At 34.9% G+C, this 17,500-nt stretch overlaps 1 protein-coding gene across 7 annotated transcripts in view; it reads left to right on the top strand.

The window, feature by feature from the left end:
* LOC118444290 (acid sphingomyelinase-like phosphodiesterase 3b) overlaps positions 1–16,916 on the top strand; it is a 38,421-nt gene extending 21,505 nt beyond the window's left edge. For all 7 annotated transcript variants that reach the window (XM_085661077.1, XM_085661076.1, XM_035872434.2 and 4 more), the window contains 9 exons: positions 1,875–1,948; positions 2,955–3,023; positions 4,960–5,131; positions 6,632–6,834; positions 6,994–7,190; positions 12,215–12,395; positions 12,928–13,040; positions 13,128–13,303; positions 15,416–16,916. In XM_085661077.1, coding sequence (XP_085517203.1) covers positions 1,891–1,948; positions 2,955–3,023; positions 4,960–5,131; positions 6,632–6,834; positions 6,994–7,190; positions 12,215–12,395; positions 12,928–13,040; positions 13,128–13,303; positions 15,416–15,680 — 1,434 coding nt within the window. In that variant the 5' untranslated portion in view covers positions 1,875–1,890 and the 3' untranslated portion in view covers positions 15,681–16,916. The remainder of the gene's footprint in view (positions 1–1,874; positions 1,949–2,954; positions 3,024–4,959; positions 5,132–6,631; positions 6,835–6,993; positions 7,191–12,214; positions 12,396–12,927; positions 13,041–13,127; positions 13,304–15,415) is intronic.
* The last annotated feature ends 584 nt before the right edge of the window (positions 16,917–17,500 follow it).

Here is a 17,500-nt window from a genome sequence, read left to right as displayed (position 1 = left end):
AAGGAACATTTTTAAAAATATTCCCACGTTGATGTATTAACGTAAAAGAATAAGAAGAAGAAGAAAAAGAAGAAAAAGAAGAAGAAGAAGAAGAAGAAGAAGAAGATGATGATGAAGAAAAAAGAAGAAACATTCTGAAGAAAATAATTAAATCTCATAATTCTAAATGTGATACGAATTTGTTCGCGAGTTAGTTGCGCAAGTTAGCGCGAGTCTCCTAAAGTTCAATCAAATTAAATCCTCTTAAGGGTGGTCGAGGGGTGGCAGGGGGAGTTGGGAACGAAGAATAGAAGGAGAAGGGGAAGGAAAATAATTGTTCATCAGGATTCACCGTCTGACAAAGAGAAAGAAACGAAAGGGGAGAAGGGAAAAATAGAGAAAAAAAAAAAAAAAAAAAAAAAAAAAAAAAAGAAAGAAAGAAAAGAAAAAAAAGGAAAAAAAAGAAAAAAAAGAAAAAAATTCATCGTGGTTTTATATCGCGAAATATTATTAATATTTTTTCCGTACTAAATCTACGTAGCAACGCGAAAAAGAAAAGGTTCACAAAGGCAAACCGGAATTCCTCTACTTTGTGAAACGTTGAAACGCATAGATCTTACCGAAACGTTCCTCGACTAGTGGTGGTCCTGTTGAATAATTCTCAACACAACCGACAAATAGCGCGTGCCGTAATATCTCACTCGCGTATAGCAAAGCATTTCGCGATGTGCTCTCATGGAATTCAGGATAAAATTTTCCGAGCTTATTTCTTGCTTATTTCTTGCTTTTTCTTCTTCTTCTTCTTTTTTTTTTCCTTTCTTACTTTCTCTTTTTTTTTTCTTCTCTCTCTCTCTCTCTCTCTCTATCTCTCTTCCTTTTTCTCCTATATCCTCTACGTGTCTCGAAGGAATGTCTTCGGGCAATATCGATAAGTCCCGTCAATTTCCTTTTTATCGCTTTTATTCGCAATAGTCGTTAGTAGTCGTCGATTCGGTAAAGAGTACTTATTTATACGCCTCGCTCGTCATATCAGCTCGGATCGTCAAACGATTTACGATGTGCGACCTGAAACACTGGATATTGGCTCGTCCCCTTTACGATCTCTCTCTCTCTCTCTCTCTCTCTCTCTCTCTTTCTCTCTCTCAATCTCTCTCTCTCTTTCTCCCCTTTCGCTTTCATCATCCCATGCTCATTCACTTTCTCTATCTCTTTATCTCTCTATCTCTCTATCTCTCTTTCTCCTTCTCTTTCTTTTCCTCTCCCTCTCTCTCTCTCTCTCTCTCTTCTTCTTCTTCTTTTTCTTAAAAGTCAAAAAAGAAGTGTAAGAGAGAAAGCCTTGCGGAACTCTGCGTGATCCGCCTTCCTCGTTTATTAACTCTCAGATGCATGCTTGGAATCTTTTAGATGCGACTTAAAGAGTTAAGCACCGTGAGCGAGATTCTTAGAATGTCTAATATCATACTTTTGCAATCTTGGAATGAAAAAAGTCGGATATCTCTCTCTCTCTCTTTCTCTCTCTCTTTCTCTTCTCCCTCCCACCTCTCTCTCTCTCTCTCTCTCTCTCTCTCTCTCTCTCTTGAGGAAAATATTCTCAAAAGACAGGCAGATCACGTTTTGATTAAGTTTACATTCGTTGATCTAATATTAATATGATCTATATTAATATGATTTATATTAATAAAATTCCTCTTCTTTATCTTTTTTTTTTTTTTTGCTTTTCTTTATCCTTTCCTTTCCGATCGATCTCGTTTACTTTTTTTCTTTCTTTCTTTTTATTTTTTTTTTTTTTTTCTTTTTGGAGTAAGTTTTGCCACGAGAATATTATATTTATCTATAAAGATATTTAATATATGACGATATTTATAAGGTAAGGTGAAGTATCAATATGCTTGCAGATTCAATACCGGGAAAATGATCCGAGATTACCTGATGCTGCTTTCCTGGTTTTGCGCTGTACAAGGAAAGATAGGCAAGTACGCGTAACCGCACTCATTCCCCTAACTACTCGTGTATCCCTCGTCGTCATCATAAAGAAGTGGCTTTTATAAAAGTAAAGAACACTTTCGTTATTCGGCTATCTCAAAATTATTAATATCTCTCTCTTAAAGACACTTTAATGAATTTGAGCGAAGAAGAGAAAGAAGAAGAAGAAGGAAAAAGAAAAAAAAATGAAAAAGAAAAAAAAAAAGAAACGTATTTTTAATCAAAGAAACGTCGAGTTTACATACATTAGAAGAAAAAAAGAAAAAAGAAAAATAAAAAAAAAAAAAAATTATAAATCTTTCTTATCGTTCATTCATTAAAATCTGACAAAAAGAGAGAAATCAAAATGAACTATTCGCGAACTACGATCAAATTTTCTTTTCCTATTTTCTTTTCTTCTAAATTGAATTTAATTATCTTGAAATATTACTTTGGCTCGAGAGTACAATTATTCGATGAACTTTCAAGAATAATTTTTCAAATTTAAGGATAATTTAAAGGAAAAATCCGACGACATAGAAAAATCTATTGATATAATAAACTTTGAGAAGCGCATTTTTCTTATAAAAATATAATAAAATAATAATAATAATAATAATAATAATAATAATAATGGAATATTGAGTGTACTCTCGGACATTAATGTCGTGGTTAAAAAGAGAAATAACACGACGAAAGAAGAAAAAAAGAAAAGAAAAAAGAGAAAAGAGAAGAAACAATAAAGAAAAAAGAAACGAGTGCTTCGCACATTCGTTTCAATTTAGTGATTTCATCCGTACGAATCTTTCCTTGCCCCCTCCTCCACCCGCGCCCGACCCCTCCACCCCTCGTATAATCTTGCGTAGACGATGTCGAAAATAAGTATGTATCACGGTTTTAGGATGGGGTTGGAATTGGAGGGGTGGAAGCGTCAAATAAAAAGTCGAATAGACGACGTCGTCTGGCATTGTCGTTTTCGTTGTCGTTCCTATCACTGACTATCTCTGTTTCAGGATATTTCTGGCACATCACCGACATTCACTATGATCCAAAGTACGGCACCCAGGGAAATGCTGGGAGTGGTAAGTCATCTCGTTGCGTGCATAATGTTCCTCCTCTTCCTCCTCCTTCTCCTTCTCCTGATACGTCTTACCATTTTTCTACCATTCCCGACTTCCTTTATATGTATACATATATATAAAGGATATATATATATATATATCCTCTTTTTTATTCCCTCCTATGACCCAGCGCCCTTGGAAAATACATACATACATATATATATATACATAGATATATACATACATATATACATACCTCTGAACAGAACAATAAAAATATTCAAATATCGAAAATATATGTGTGTTATTCGCGCGTTTATATATTTTAAACTTAAATCATGTACTTACCGATCGTTTCGAAATATCTACTCGAGTCTAGCTTGTGCACGAGGTTTGCATGAAATAGCGGTAACTTAAATTGCTGCTGCTGCTGCTGCTGTTGCTGCCCTCGTCGAGTTCTCCCCTTATACCTCTTTTCACCCTTCTATTTCGCTTTCTTCTCTCTCTCTCTCTCTCTCTCACTCTCACTCTCACTCTCTCTCACTGTATACACCCCTACATGCCACTTGGACGTTAATAGTGACGAGTGAGAACCATGCTCGTTCTTTTGCCCGCATATATAGATACACACTCTCACTCACTCACTCACTCACTCACTCACTCACTCACTCACTCACTCACTTGAAAATAGATGCGGCGCGCGCACGTCTCGCACGTAAAACACACGTACATACATACATACATACGCATACATTTTTATGAATATACAGCACCCTTGGCCATACGATGTTAACCGCGCGAAAACATTTCGATGCCGGATAGGTGGTCGGGTTAGGGGGAAGGGGCGATGGAAAGAGAGAGGATGGGGAGATAGGGAGAGAAAGAGAGAGACAGAGAGACAGAGGAGAGAAGAATGAGAAGGATGAGAGGAAAGAAAACGCGGGAATAAAATCTTCCAAGGGAGTTGCTGAATTTCGTTGCTTTCGCGCCCGCACGTTATAACTTTGGCTGGCATACCTCGAGAACGTGAGAGGGTGGGTCCTCCTCCTCCCCTGGCACTTTTCTACGCTCGCAATATTCGTACTTTTTAAAATACTTCGTTAGATTCGAGATTAAAGTTGAAATGGAAGAGCATCGACCGTATTCCGACGAATGAACGATTCCGATGAAATTTACAGAATATAAAGAGAGTTCGCGCGTCAAAATGAAATATATAAAACGTTGCTATCTTTCAGCGTTCTTTTTTTTTCTTTTTTTTTTTTGGTCGCTTTCTTATTTTCTTCTTATCTTTCTATTTCTTTTCTTTTCTTTTCTTTTCTTTTCTTTTTTTTTTCTTCTTCTTCTTTTTTCTTTTTTTTTTTTTTTTTTCTTTCTTTTCTCGTTCGAGTTACATTTAATAATATACGTTATTATTTGGACAATCGAGAAATATCCTTTTAAAAATACGTATTATTTTCAATTTCAACGAGTTTATCAATGATGTTACGTATAGTCTTTCAATAATTATACATCTCTTACGTTTATAATTTAATTAAATTTTCAAACGATTATGAAATATTTTAAAAATAATTCGACGTTACGACGTATATAATGATAAACGGTATATTTAAATGAAAATAGGATGAGAATTGTTTTTCTTTTTGTTTTTTCTTTTTTCTTTTTTTTTCTTCTTTTGCTTTTCTTCTTTTTTCTTTTTTTTTTTTTTCGTTCAAGTGCCGCCAAGAACATCATAAAAGTTATTTCTATGAATTATAAGTGAGTTCTTGAATTTGTACGGGGTTTCGAGAGAAAAAGAAAAGCGAAGAAAAAAAAAAAAAGAAACAAACAAACAAACAAAAATCCAAGTTATATGAAAAATATTAAAAAAAAAAAAAAAAAGAAAAAAAAACGAAAAAAAAAACGAACCGTTCTAATGAGTTTTCACTCTATTATCGATCTCATCTGATCCTCGTTCTAGTCTGCTGGAATACGAGAAACAACATTGAAGGGGTTCCGAACAGACTCGACAGAAAGCTGGCTGGACAGTTTGGTGACTATAGCTGTGATACGCCATGGGCATTGATCGAATCAGCAGCACAGGCAATGGAATCAAAACACGACGAAGGAATCGAATTCGTCCTGTGGACGGGGTAGGTCGAAAGGTTCGATTCGAACTTCGTTGCACTCGAAAAGAGCAACCAAGTGCAATAAAGTACAATAAATATCTTCACATGCCCTTTCTTAATATATTTAATTCGCCTTGTAAATTTTTTTTTATAGAATATAAAACCGACTCGTTTATAGTAAACCCTGGAGAGAAGTTATTTTCTTTATCTTCCTTTTTTTATTTTTTTTTCTTTTTTTTTTTTTAATTTTCTCTTTCTCTCTCTTTATTTCACCCTCTCTCTCTCTCTCTTTCTCTTTCTTTCTCTCTCCCTCTCTCTCTCTCTCTCTCTCTCTCTCTCCATTTTTATTTATTTTTTGTTTATTTTTTTTTTTTTATATTTTTTTTTATTTTTTTTTTTTTTTTTTCGAAACAACGAGAATCTTTTCGCGTATAAAATAAATTTTATTTCGTTCGTTCGGGTCAACGTACGCGTTTGCGCCTTCGTTTGCTCGCGTTATAATCTCGCAAAACTCTGCCACGATTAAAGTCGACAGAATGGCGTGCACATATACAGGTTTACATCGTAATACCGTAAAGAGAAATATGTATGTACGCACACAGAAAAGGGCGCCGAGTTGGGAAATTCAAGCTCGAATCGTTTCGACATTTTTGATAAAACAACGTGATTTAGCTCTATGCAATATATATATATATATATATATATACATATATATATATACATATATATATATGTATATATATATATATATTCGTATGCATAGTGTATACGTATATTTTGCCAACAATAATAATTAAATTGACCGACTTGATAATCGGTGAATTGCGAAATTCGTATCCCCCTATTGTAATCAACTCATTAGTTTAATCCGTATATTGTATTAATTATTAATCGCATTTCAATTCATGCGTAACGTTTGTTTGCAACTTTGATTTATACCGACCTATTAAAAGGAACGTTTTTCGTTTTAATTATGTACATAACCATGATCGAATATAATACTAAAATACAATATAAAATCTTTTTATCCACGAAAGAAAGAAATCGTTGCTCCGTCCTGTTATAATTTTCCATCGTGGGAAAAATTTTCCCATCGTGTAATAAAATTGCCCGAGTTAAAAGATAGTTTAGTAGTAGGAGCGAAAAGGATGGTGAAAAGAGAAAAAGAGAAGAATTATAGGAAAAAAGAAAAAAAAAAAAATAAAAAAGCCAAAGAAAAAGAAAAAGAAATAAAAGAAAAAGAAAAGGAACGAAAAAAAAAAGATAAAAAGAGAAAGAATAGACTTAAGTAGTTATATATATATATATATATATATATATATATATATATATATATATATGGAAGGAGAACATAAAAGTTTGCTGCGCGATCCTCAAAGGGAAAATTGTTACTCTCTTCCTTATCGTTTCTTCGTAGACTCTCATTACTATCGAACCGTCGTCCATCGACCATGGTCACCACTTCTCGTAGTAATCCCTAGCGAGTGCGACTAAGGCTAACGAGGTCGTAACTACTTGTTGCAGTGACGCGCTGACGCGCACAGCCATGAGCGGCGAGCTTCGACTGCAGTATTTGCAGAATTTGACTGATCTGTTGTCCCGCACGTTCAAGGCACAATTTGTGTTTCCTGCATTGGGACACGAAGACATAGGAGTGAGCTTCGAACAGCTCTCATTACTCTGGCAACAATGGCTGCCTCAAGAAGCTATGGATACTTATTTGAGAGGTTAGTATTGAAACAATTGACGTTATTATAATAAAATAAAGAAACGGAAGAAAAAGTAAAAAGAAAGAAAAGAAAAGAAAAAAAAAAGAAGAAGAAGAAGAAAAAAGAACCATCAAGAACGAGAAATAACATTTATCTTATTTATTCCTATATTTATAGCTGGCTATTACACGATCGAACAGAGTTCCGCGAAATATCTGATCGTCTTCCTCAACACGAATCTTTGGATGAATCTATCGGAAAATCGTATGGCGCATCGAACCAGCGGTATCACCGTCGATAATTCACAGGATCCATTTGGTCAATGGCTATGGTTCGAATCCGTTTTGAAAAAGGCACGAAAAGAGGATAAAGCGGTAAGGTCTTAAATAAGTTTATCAATTATTTAAACGTGTTATCGAGTTTGTCGGTTTCTCTGCCAGACGAACGTACCATTAACTTAAACTAATTACAAGACCAACATAGTCGCTAAGTATCTATCGTACAGTTACGTGTATTAAGGGAGGAAGTTCGATAATTAAAAGGATCAAGTGATCGCCAGGGTATTAACCGGAGACGTAGAATTCGTTTGAAAGCTTTAGGTAACGTTAATACCTAGGTGGTTATGTACCGAGACGACACGCTCGCAAATGAGATTCCGTTGATCGCCCGTCAAAATCCTGACAGGACATGATTTATCGACGAACCATACAAAGTCCATCCTTAGCTCTGTTATACCAGACGATCACTATCGAGAACGATGGAGATCTCACTTTCCCTTTCATGATTTACGCCTAATCGTTCCTTGGATCAAGACTCCTCACCCTTCATTCCTCATCCCACTTGTCCATTACTATATTCACTCGTTGTTACTTCGTTTCTTTCTCTTCCTTACACTTTGAAGGATTACTTCAATCACGATATCGATAATCGGACAATTTTTACGATCAATCTAACTACCATTGATGGATCAGATAATATCAGGAGAGTCAATTTTTCTTACGAAATTCTTAAGTTTGACGTGAAATCTAAAAATGAAGAAGAAGGAACTATTATATGTTAGGAGTTAACTGGTAACAATTTTTCTTAAGAGAAATTCTTAAGAAAGAAAACGATTCGGTTAGTTGTATACCAACGTTAGAAGAAGAACAGGATGGAGGACGGGGACGCAAAGGGACAAATATCGCGGCTCAAACTTATCGGTTATCGATTATGCCCTAAGGCGCATTGAACGAGGATGACATACGCGAGGAGGAGCTTACTTGGGCTTTTCCTACGCGAGTATACGATGCAACCCCAGCTATCGATAAATTATGGAAGGACTTCGTATTCTATGGACGACGAGCTACCAACTCTCATATACATACATACGTCGTTGCACGCCTATGCCATTGATCCCGATCGGTATTAACCACCATATCGATATATAGCATTCTATATATATATATATATATATATATATATATATATATGATACACCATAGCCACCATATCTGACACATAAGTACACACGAGCGTAAGCAGTCCTGGCATTTCGTAGCACGCTCCAATAGCTATGGATCGTACATTTCCCACGATGGTATTGTCACCTCTATAGGATACCAAAGGGATTCTATTCTATTCTATTCTCTCTCTCTCTCTCTCTCTCTCTCTCTCTCTCTCTATCTATCTATCTATCTCTATCTCTCTCTTTCTTACGGCGTTCTTACGAGATCTCAGATCTTTGTTAGAGGCTTATGGCATTCTTCAAAATCTATAAATGTTCTCTCAGTAAAATAGACTCCGGAGTTAGCTATTTCATTTCGTGATATATCTTCGAGACACGGGATTATACATATAAATATACTACAATGAAAGGGGAAAGAATTTTTCATTCGTTCCTAAAGTTCAAGGCTGACGTAATCCTTTAAACATCAAGATAACTCTAAGAGATACGTTTAAACGAGTTTTCGAAATTTCTTTAAGAGTTATTTTTCGGCGAAGTTTAATAAAATAAAAGTTCCATATGGGTTGTCGAGAAAGGTACGGGATAAAAGTTTATGAAAGAGGGAAAAAGGAAAAATATATCGAAGGTTATATCTACGACGTTCCATCCGACCCTTGTTTGTTCTACGTCGAAACTCATTCCTGAGTTAAGCTTTGATCGATTTTCGTTTGCGGGCCAATGAAATTAATGTGATGATTGGGGAAAACACGAGAAAATATTTCACGTCTATTAAAACGTATGAATATCTATGACGTTATATGAGACACTCGTTATCGATATTAAAATAAAATGAGAATATTCCAAACTTTAATCGCTTTTAATATATATATATATATATATATATATATATATATATATACATATATATATATATAACCAATGAAATAATTAATGAGATTACAGAAAGGAGAGATTTGGGTGAATGCAAAAAAAAAAAAAAAAAGAAAAAAAAAAATTTGTCATCGTTATCTCTATAACATTTTCGATATTTTTTGTTCTTTTACGATTATAAAAGGAGAAGGAGGAGGAAGAAGAAGAAACAACGACAACAAAAAAAAAATAAAAAAAAAAAAAGAAAAGAAAAATATTAAAAGAAAAAAAGAAAGAAGAAGGAGAAAGAAGTTAGGAAACTAGCAATGACATTTTTTCGAAAATCTTTTTAAACGATCAGACATATAATACATCCGATTTAACGATCGATAGGGATATAATCCGTAGATTGTAATAATCCATAAGCAGTTTCGGTTTCCTTGATCCGACGAACCACCAAACTCGAAAACCGAGGACAGAGCTAGGAAACGGTATGGCAACGACAAGAGAATCGATCGATTCTCGACAGGCCGATAATACGATTACAAATTACGGGCCGTTTAAGCGCGTCAGCGGCAAAACTGACCAATCAGCGTCCCTATTGTAGTCTCGTCGGATTCGTTTCTATCCAAGTGAATGGTACTATGTGAATCTTGCACCTTTTACCTACTTTTCCCATTGTTATTTTCAAATAGAAATACGTCATTTATTTCTCTATTTTTCTCTTTCTCTCTCTCTCTCTCTCTCTCTCTCTTACACACACACACACACACACACACACATTGAAACTTTTTCATCGATTATTATCTAACATTAGATTATTCCTTAATAAATAAAGAACAATCAACGATATATAATAATATTATTTTGATTAAAAAATCAAATAAATATCATATAACTTTATTATCATACTTCCTTATCAATTCTATTATCGTCTTATAATTAGGAATTGATTTCATTAATCGAAAATCCTTTAATCAAGCGTAACATAACATACGTAAGTGTACTATCTGTATGATAAAGATATAGCTTCAAAACTCGATGAAAGGCGATACACGAGCATAGTTGTCTAGTACATCTGTTGTCCTAAACGTTGAGTCCGCGTGTATATATCAAGTTGAGAATATCGTAGGAAAGCTCATCGACCGAATGTAAGCATCGAGAACAACGCGCCGTGGTCTCTAGTTTCCTCTTGTTTGTTCGGTACTCGGATTTCGGTATACTCGGATTAGTATACCGAACTTCATATAATGGATTAATGCCTGGAAGAGATTAAATACTTTATCATAGAAATATAAAATATATCTATGCGATATAAATTACTTTAAATATTTTCAAATGATCTTTATTCAATCTCATATAAACAATAGAAACATTTTAACTTTTATTCTATTTTAGAAACTCAAGATCGAATAATAATGGTTAATGAAATATATATATATATGTACATTATATATATATATATATATATATATATATATATATATATATACGTATATACTTACTCCTCGAAATATCCGATAAGTTAAGCAAATAGGAAGTTATTATCGATCTAATTACTTCCTCCATTCGAAGTACTTCCTCCATCTTTTCTCATTTCTCCTACCTCTTCTTATCAAATCTTTCCTCTCTCTCTCTCTCTCTCTCTCTCTCTCTCTCTCTCTCTTTCTCTCTCATTCTTATTCTCTTCTAAAATGGCGTTCGCCGTAAAACGATCCTAAAACGAACGAAGAAAAGAAGTTAGTCTCCCTTCCGACGTTCCATCCCATCAACATTAGTAACTTTTCTTTCCTCCCTTTGTCTACTGTCCGATTCCGTTCCCATTTTTGCTCATTCCCAAGTTCTCGAGATCGTTCTTTTACTGGAAATGCTATCTCGATGACGGCAGACGGCTTTGGGATCAAGCCTGTGGAATGATATCATCGTAGAACTAGAAGAAGAGAGGATAGAGGAGAGAAAGAGAAAGAGAAAGAGAAAAAGAAAGAGAGAGAGAGAGAGAGAGAAGGCTAATTTCACGAACGTGCTCGATCGACCGTCTCTACCATGTATGTATGTATCTATGTAGAGAGGTATACTTCCTTCCTTCCTTCCTTCCTTCCTTCCTTCCTTCCTTCCTTTCTTTCTTCCTTCCTTCCTTTCACTTGATCTGTATGCAGGATCCAACGTGAATCCCTATAAGAAAACGATATAGATACGCGGTATATGATCATGCGTGACTTTATACGCAGAGATGCATTTCATGAATACGATTATCCATAACGTCGAGTTTAAATTTCTTTTACGTTTATCCCCTACGTAATTTTCTACAGTTTACAGTTGAATCTCCGTTTTCAGAAAACGACCTTTACACGAACGTAAACACGAGAGAGAGAGAGAGAGAGAGAGAGAGAGAGAGAGAGAGAAAGAGAGAGAGAGAGAGAGAGAGAAAGAGAAAGAGATAGATAGATACGATAGGAACGACGACACAAACGAGACTAACATTGCCAACCTACATACATAAATATATATATATGTATTTACTTGAACGTAAATAGAATTATTTAACCTTGATATCTTTTTGAAAGTTTAAAGAATCGAGGATAAATTGAATAAATCGTATAATATTATAGATCATTTTTTGTTTCTTTTTTTTTTCTTTCTTCTCTTTTTTGTTTTGTTTTTTTTCTTTTTTTTTTATTTTCTCCTTTTCAAAAGAGTATCGCGTATTAAATAAAATACTTAAGTATATATATTTAATTATTTTAATTTTATTTGCTAAACGCTATCTTCTCTTTCTTAATTTCTCCCAAAAGAAAAAAAAAGAGAGAGAGAGAGAAAGAGAGAGAGAGAAGATTTTTCTCTCTCCAAAGAAGCTTAGAAAATATTTGTAGGTTTGTTTGTTGGAACCTTCAAAGAGAATATACGCAAACCATTTATGGTTAGTAATGAGAAACTTTCCACCCTTCCCCCCCCCCCCCACCCTTGAGGCTAACTCACACGTGTCTCATACGTGACTCGCATCAAGGGTGTATTTAGTTAACGTGTATACTCACGTGACAAAGTTGACGTGGTAAGGTTCTAAAAAAAAAAAAAATATGTGACATTACTTTCTGGTGTGTGGAGCAGGTGTTCATCGTCGGTCACACACCACCAGGAGTTGATGATCGTGAGAGCGGTACCGCAACCCTGAACGAGAGGCACAACGCCAAGTACCTTCAGGTGGTACGTCAAAATGCGGACATCATACGCGGACAGTTCTTCGGGCACTGGCACTCTGACACGTTTCGTGTCATCTACAGTGACACTGGTATGCGCGCTTTCAGATAAAAAAAAAAAAAAAAAGAAAAAAAAATGGGGGAAAAGCAAAAAAGAAAAGAAAAAATAAAAAGAAAAAAGAAAGAAAGAAAGAAAGAAAGAAAGAAAGAAAATGAGGACATGGCTCTCTTTCTTTTCAATTCGTTCTCACGCCACGAAATCTCTGAATGGCTCATTAGCAACGTAGAAAATTTATCGTGATTAATTTCACAATTCATTTTATACGATGAAAATTCTTCGTATACTCGAAAGAATATATACATATATATATATATATATTCTCGTTGCTTTATCTTGATAGAAAAAAAAAAGAAAAAAAAAAAAATTGATTAGCTTAGGAATAATTTTTTGTTTGTGATATATCTTTAATTTTTTTTCTCTCTCTTTTCGTTTTTTTTCTGTTTATTTTTTTTTTATTATTATTATTGTTATTATTATTATTATTATTATTATTATTATTATTATTATTATTATTATTATTATTATTATTATTATTACTTTACGAATGTATTACGTATCGATAGGAAATCCAGTCTCCTGGATAATGATAGCGCCTAGTATATCACCGAGTACACCAGGAGGGGGACCGAACAATCCCGGATTTAGGCTGTACAAATTTGAAACTGATACAGGACAAGTAAGTAATAAATTTCAGGATGAACGGAGTCTTCTTAAATCAAGGAATCAATGGCGATTATCGGGATATATTCTTTCCTGTTCGCAGGTTTTGGATTATTATCAGTATTATCTTAATCTAGCGGAGGCAAATAAGCAAGGCTCGGCAGATTGGAAGATGGAGTATTCGCTCTTAGAATATTACGAAATGAATGAGATAACAGCGATCAGCCTGCATGATCTCGCCGATCGATTTACGCAATCCAGCGACTACGCTTTCGTAAGGTACGTAATTAATGAACTTTTTCGTTTTTTTTTTCTTTTTTCTTTTTTTAAATGCCATCAGATAAAATTGAAAGTTGGTTAACTTTTTTAACATCTTTAAAACGTCGACGAAAGTAAATGAATTGAGGATTTCGATAAAAATATCTCTGTGATTGAATTTTATTTTTTTCTTCTTCCTTTTTTTTTCTCCTTTTTCTTCTTCTTCTTCTTCTTCTTCTTCTTCTCTCTTCTTCTCGACTAATCCCACACGGGATTCTCACGTCGATCAATAATGAAATTAATCAAATTTGAAAATCGTGGCTCCGTAACGCGTATAGATATCTCTCAATTATACCTAATAACTTTTCATATAATGTAGAAGAAGAAGAAAAAAACAAAACAAAAAAAAAAAAAACTAAACAAAAGAAAAACGAAAAAAAAAGAAAAAGAAAAATAAAAAGAAACGTTTATATTAATTGTACTCAAACACCTTCCGTTTTCGTCGTACATATAATACTAACAGCTGGCATTAATTAGTTCCCTCGAAATCATTAAAATCTAATGTGCCAGTCAAAGTGAGAGGAATAGAGGGAGAAAGAGGATAGGGGTGAAAGAGAAAGAGAGAAAGAGAGAAAGAGAGAGAGAGAGAGAAAGAGAGAGAGAGAACAGGAAGTTTCGAGTCTCGAGCTAGCACGATATTACAATTTGACGGTTGCGTGAGATATTTCGTATCACGGTGAATCGGTCTACTATTAATAATTCCCATACTTCTCTACGCAATTATCCGCGATAATAATTTCAGGCAAGTAGAGCAGATAGCTGTCTGCCCTTTTCGAGGCAATCGCGCCATTACGATGCTAATGGTCGTCCCGATATGGTCGATTGAGACCACCACACATTTCATTTATTTTATCAATATACATTTTGTATCTGTATATGCATACATACATACATGCATACATGCATACATGCATACATACATAGATACATGCATACATACTTATGTGTATACGTATATATGAACCGACGAAAAATTAAAGCGAATTCTTAAACGAGATAATATCTTCCGACAAAAAGATAAATACGTAACGAATAATAAAAAAAAAAAAAAAAAAAAAGGAAAAAAAAGAGAGAAGAAAAAAAAAATGAAGCAGAACTCGTGCCGGGTTGGCCCGACGATCCGTCAAAAGTACAGGGAACATTTGATATTCTAGTACAGTACTTTAAACGAACGTGACAAACATTTTTATCGATGTTCATTTCGACCAATGCCGGATATACTATCGTATTTACTCTTTCTATGAGACTCGAAATAACGATCACTATAGTTACATCATATTAGATACAATTTTATTTCGAATGGATGTAATAGTGTTATTAGAATAATTAATTATGACAAAAGTCTCTCGTGTGAGTTAAAGTGAATCGATAAATAATTAAAGAAAAAAAAAAAAGAAAAAAAAAAAAAAAGAAAAAAAGAAAAGAGAAAAAACACGGTTTCTAAACCAGACGGATAGAAGCAGAAGAATAGAGAGAGAGAGAGAGAGAGAGAGAGAGAGAGAGAGAGAGAGAGAGAGAGAGAGAGAGAGAGAGAGAGAGGAAGAAGTTGTGGAACTTTGGAAACAAACTTGCGACGAGCAAGAGCTGTAATAAGTCCCCGAGAGAGCAGCTTTCAAGAAGTCAAATATTATTGGAAAGCGTACTTTTGTCAATCGAACGTACGACGAACGGAATGGAAACATGAATTTCTACGGAATCGATGGTATTAAATAAACTAAACGTCGAGAGAATGAAATACTCTTTAGGAAAAGAAAAATATATATATATATATATATATATATATGTAACAAAATTGTTTTATATTACAAATAAATATATAAAAAATAATTCGAAATAGTTATAAACCTGTTTGACAAACTACATAGAATGATTCGTGAAAGGAATAGAAATTTTTAATATCTGTCAAAAATACGTAGCATGACGTAGCTCCAACGACGTATCAAAATGTCCAATCTGTTATGATTGATAAGCCGATCAAAATCTCTCGACGTTATATATTAACGAATCATGCTATGTTTCATGATTGTATTAATCTTGCAAGCACCCTTGCAAGTACTTTCTCATTATGCGCAGATATTACGCAGCTAATACGGTATCACTGCCACGGGAAGTGGAGAAGATTTGGGGTTGCGGTGGTCCTTTGAATGGGGTCTGTGCTTTGCATCATTATTGCACGGTCACCCGACTCAGCGTGCAATTGTTCAAGGAATGTTGCGCCTCTTATGCATATCCATTGGCATCAAGAGCAAGATCGCAGACGTCGTATCGCAGCCTGTCTATCGTCCATATCATGCTAATCATCCTTTTGCACTTCGTAAATCTATTGCAAAACCGGTAGGATGCGGAAACGAAAAGCTCTCAAAGAGCGGCTACGATCGAAGCTGTCACCTCGAACCGCCGCTTTACACGAACATTTACTAAGACACTTAAACCATACACACGCAGAGATACAAATACAGCTACGTTTCTTCTTTAGTCATCGTGTCGTCCCGAGAATCAGGGTCGAAGCGCCCGCACTCTCTTCGTCGAGATAAGTAAATCCTCGTTCTAGGATAGCCGACTATAATGGCGACTATATACGTATCTCGACGTAAAGAACGTCGCAAGCGCGATCTCCTTTGTCTCCTTCCTTCCTTCCTTCCTTTCTTCCTTCCTTCTCTCTCTCTCTCTCTCTCTCTCTCTCTCTCTCTCTATCTATCTCTCTCTCTTTATCTTTCTCTATCTTTCTCTCTTTCTTATCCTCATACTCCTTTTTTCCCCCCTAACCACCCCTCGAACGACATCTTTATTCTTTTTTCGTAGATCCTACATGTGGGTTACTCCTTACGATAGTCACATCGTATTCGATGTTTTTAAGGATAAATGCGAATATCGTCGACTGGAATGATTGGAATCGTTGAAATTTTCCTACTCCCTTCTCCCTTCTCATTCAACCTATTCCTATTTCTCCTTCTATTCCTCTTTCTCATTCTCCTCTAACATCGAATCCTGTTCGTGCCATCGGCAAAACGAGATTTCCAATTCCATTTTCGCTCCCCGCAACATTATCTAAGCTATCACGATGTCGGACTAGAAATTTTCTCCCGTCGACGTGACGGCTGCTTTTCTAGAATTTTTTGCTCGAAAAATCCCTTATTCTCTTCTTCTTTATTTTTTCTTTTTTTTTTTTCTTTTTTCTTTTTTCGTTCTTCCTCCTCCTCCTCCTTCTTCTTTTTCTATTTCTTTTCCTTCCTCTTTTTCCTTATCCTTTCTTTCGCGTTACGTTTTATATATAAACCAACATCATCCAACGTTCCTCGGATGGTTAGGACGTTGATCGAATGGAACGTTTTTCGAAACGCGAATGACGGATGGTTCTATTGGATCTGGTGCGTTCGTTTTATCATTGCCCTATTGTTTGCCAAAGTCAATGTTGTTGTTCCTTAAAAAGGGGAAGGGGAAGGGGTGCGGCTTTGAGCGAAGTCGACGACTCGGGAAAGTGACAACGTCGGAGTGCATAGCTTAAAGAGCCATTATATTCGTACCACCATTTTGCGATTGTCGAAACGATGCAGTATTTCTTAATAAACGATTCATGGATTTGTATGAATAGTTTTTCTTTCATTAAAATCCTCCTTAATTCCTCCTTCCAATCGATAATCGTCCATTCGATCGTTGCTGGGGGTACTGGGGGTGGGGGTGGGTGGAAAAGCGAGGGAAAAAAAAGGGAAAAGAAAAAGAAGAACAAAAGAAGAACGAAAGAAAACAAAAAAAAAAAAAAAAAGGAAAAGGAAAAATTCGTAAAAAGCAACGATATAATGAAATTAACTGTAGCAAAAGTAGCGTTTATAATCGAATGAATTGAAATTTCGACCGATGGAACGAACGTTTCTGAAATTCGCACTGATCAAAAGTTTGACGAAAAAAAAAAAAAAAAAAAGAAAAAAAAAAGAAAAAGAAAAAAAGAAACGGAATCAAAGAAAATTTCCGCTCAGTGGATCGCATTATTAAATTATACCACGTTCGATTTCATTGTATACAAATCGTTAAATTGTTATTTTCAAAAGTTAAAATTATGATTAAAAAATATTGTCGGGAACTATTAAATGTTTAAATACAGATCCAAAAATGTTCGATTCTTTGTGATTCTTTGTTCACAATATCCAATGAAATTTCAAT

The sequence above is a fragment of the Vespa mandarinia genome, chromosome 13 (genome assembly GCF_050613455.1).
Source record: "Vespa mandarinia isolate Hongniang chromosome 13, ASM5061345v1, whole genome shotgun sequence".
Classification (NCBI taxonomy): domain Eukaryota; kingdom Metazoa; phylum Arthropoda; class Insecta; order Hymenoptera; family Vespidae; genus Vespa; species Vespa mandarinia.
The sequence above is the reverse complement of the archived record's forward strand: the minus strand, read 5'-3'. Positions and strand labels throughout refer to the sequence as shown.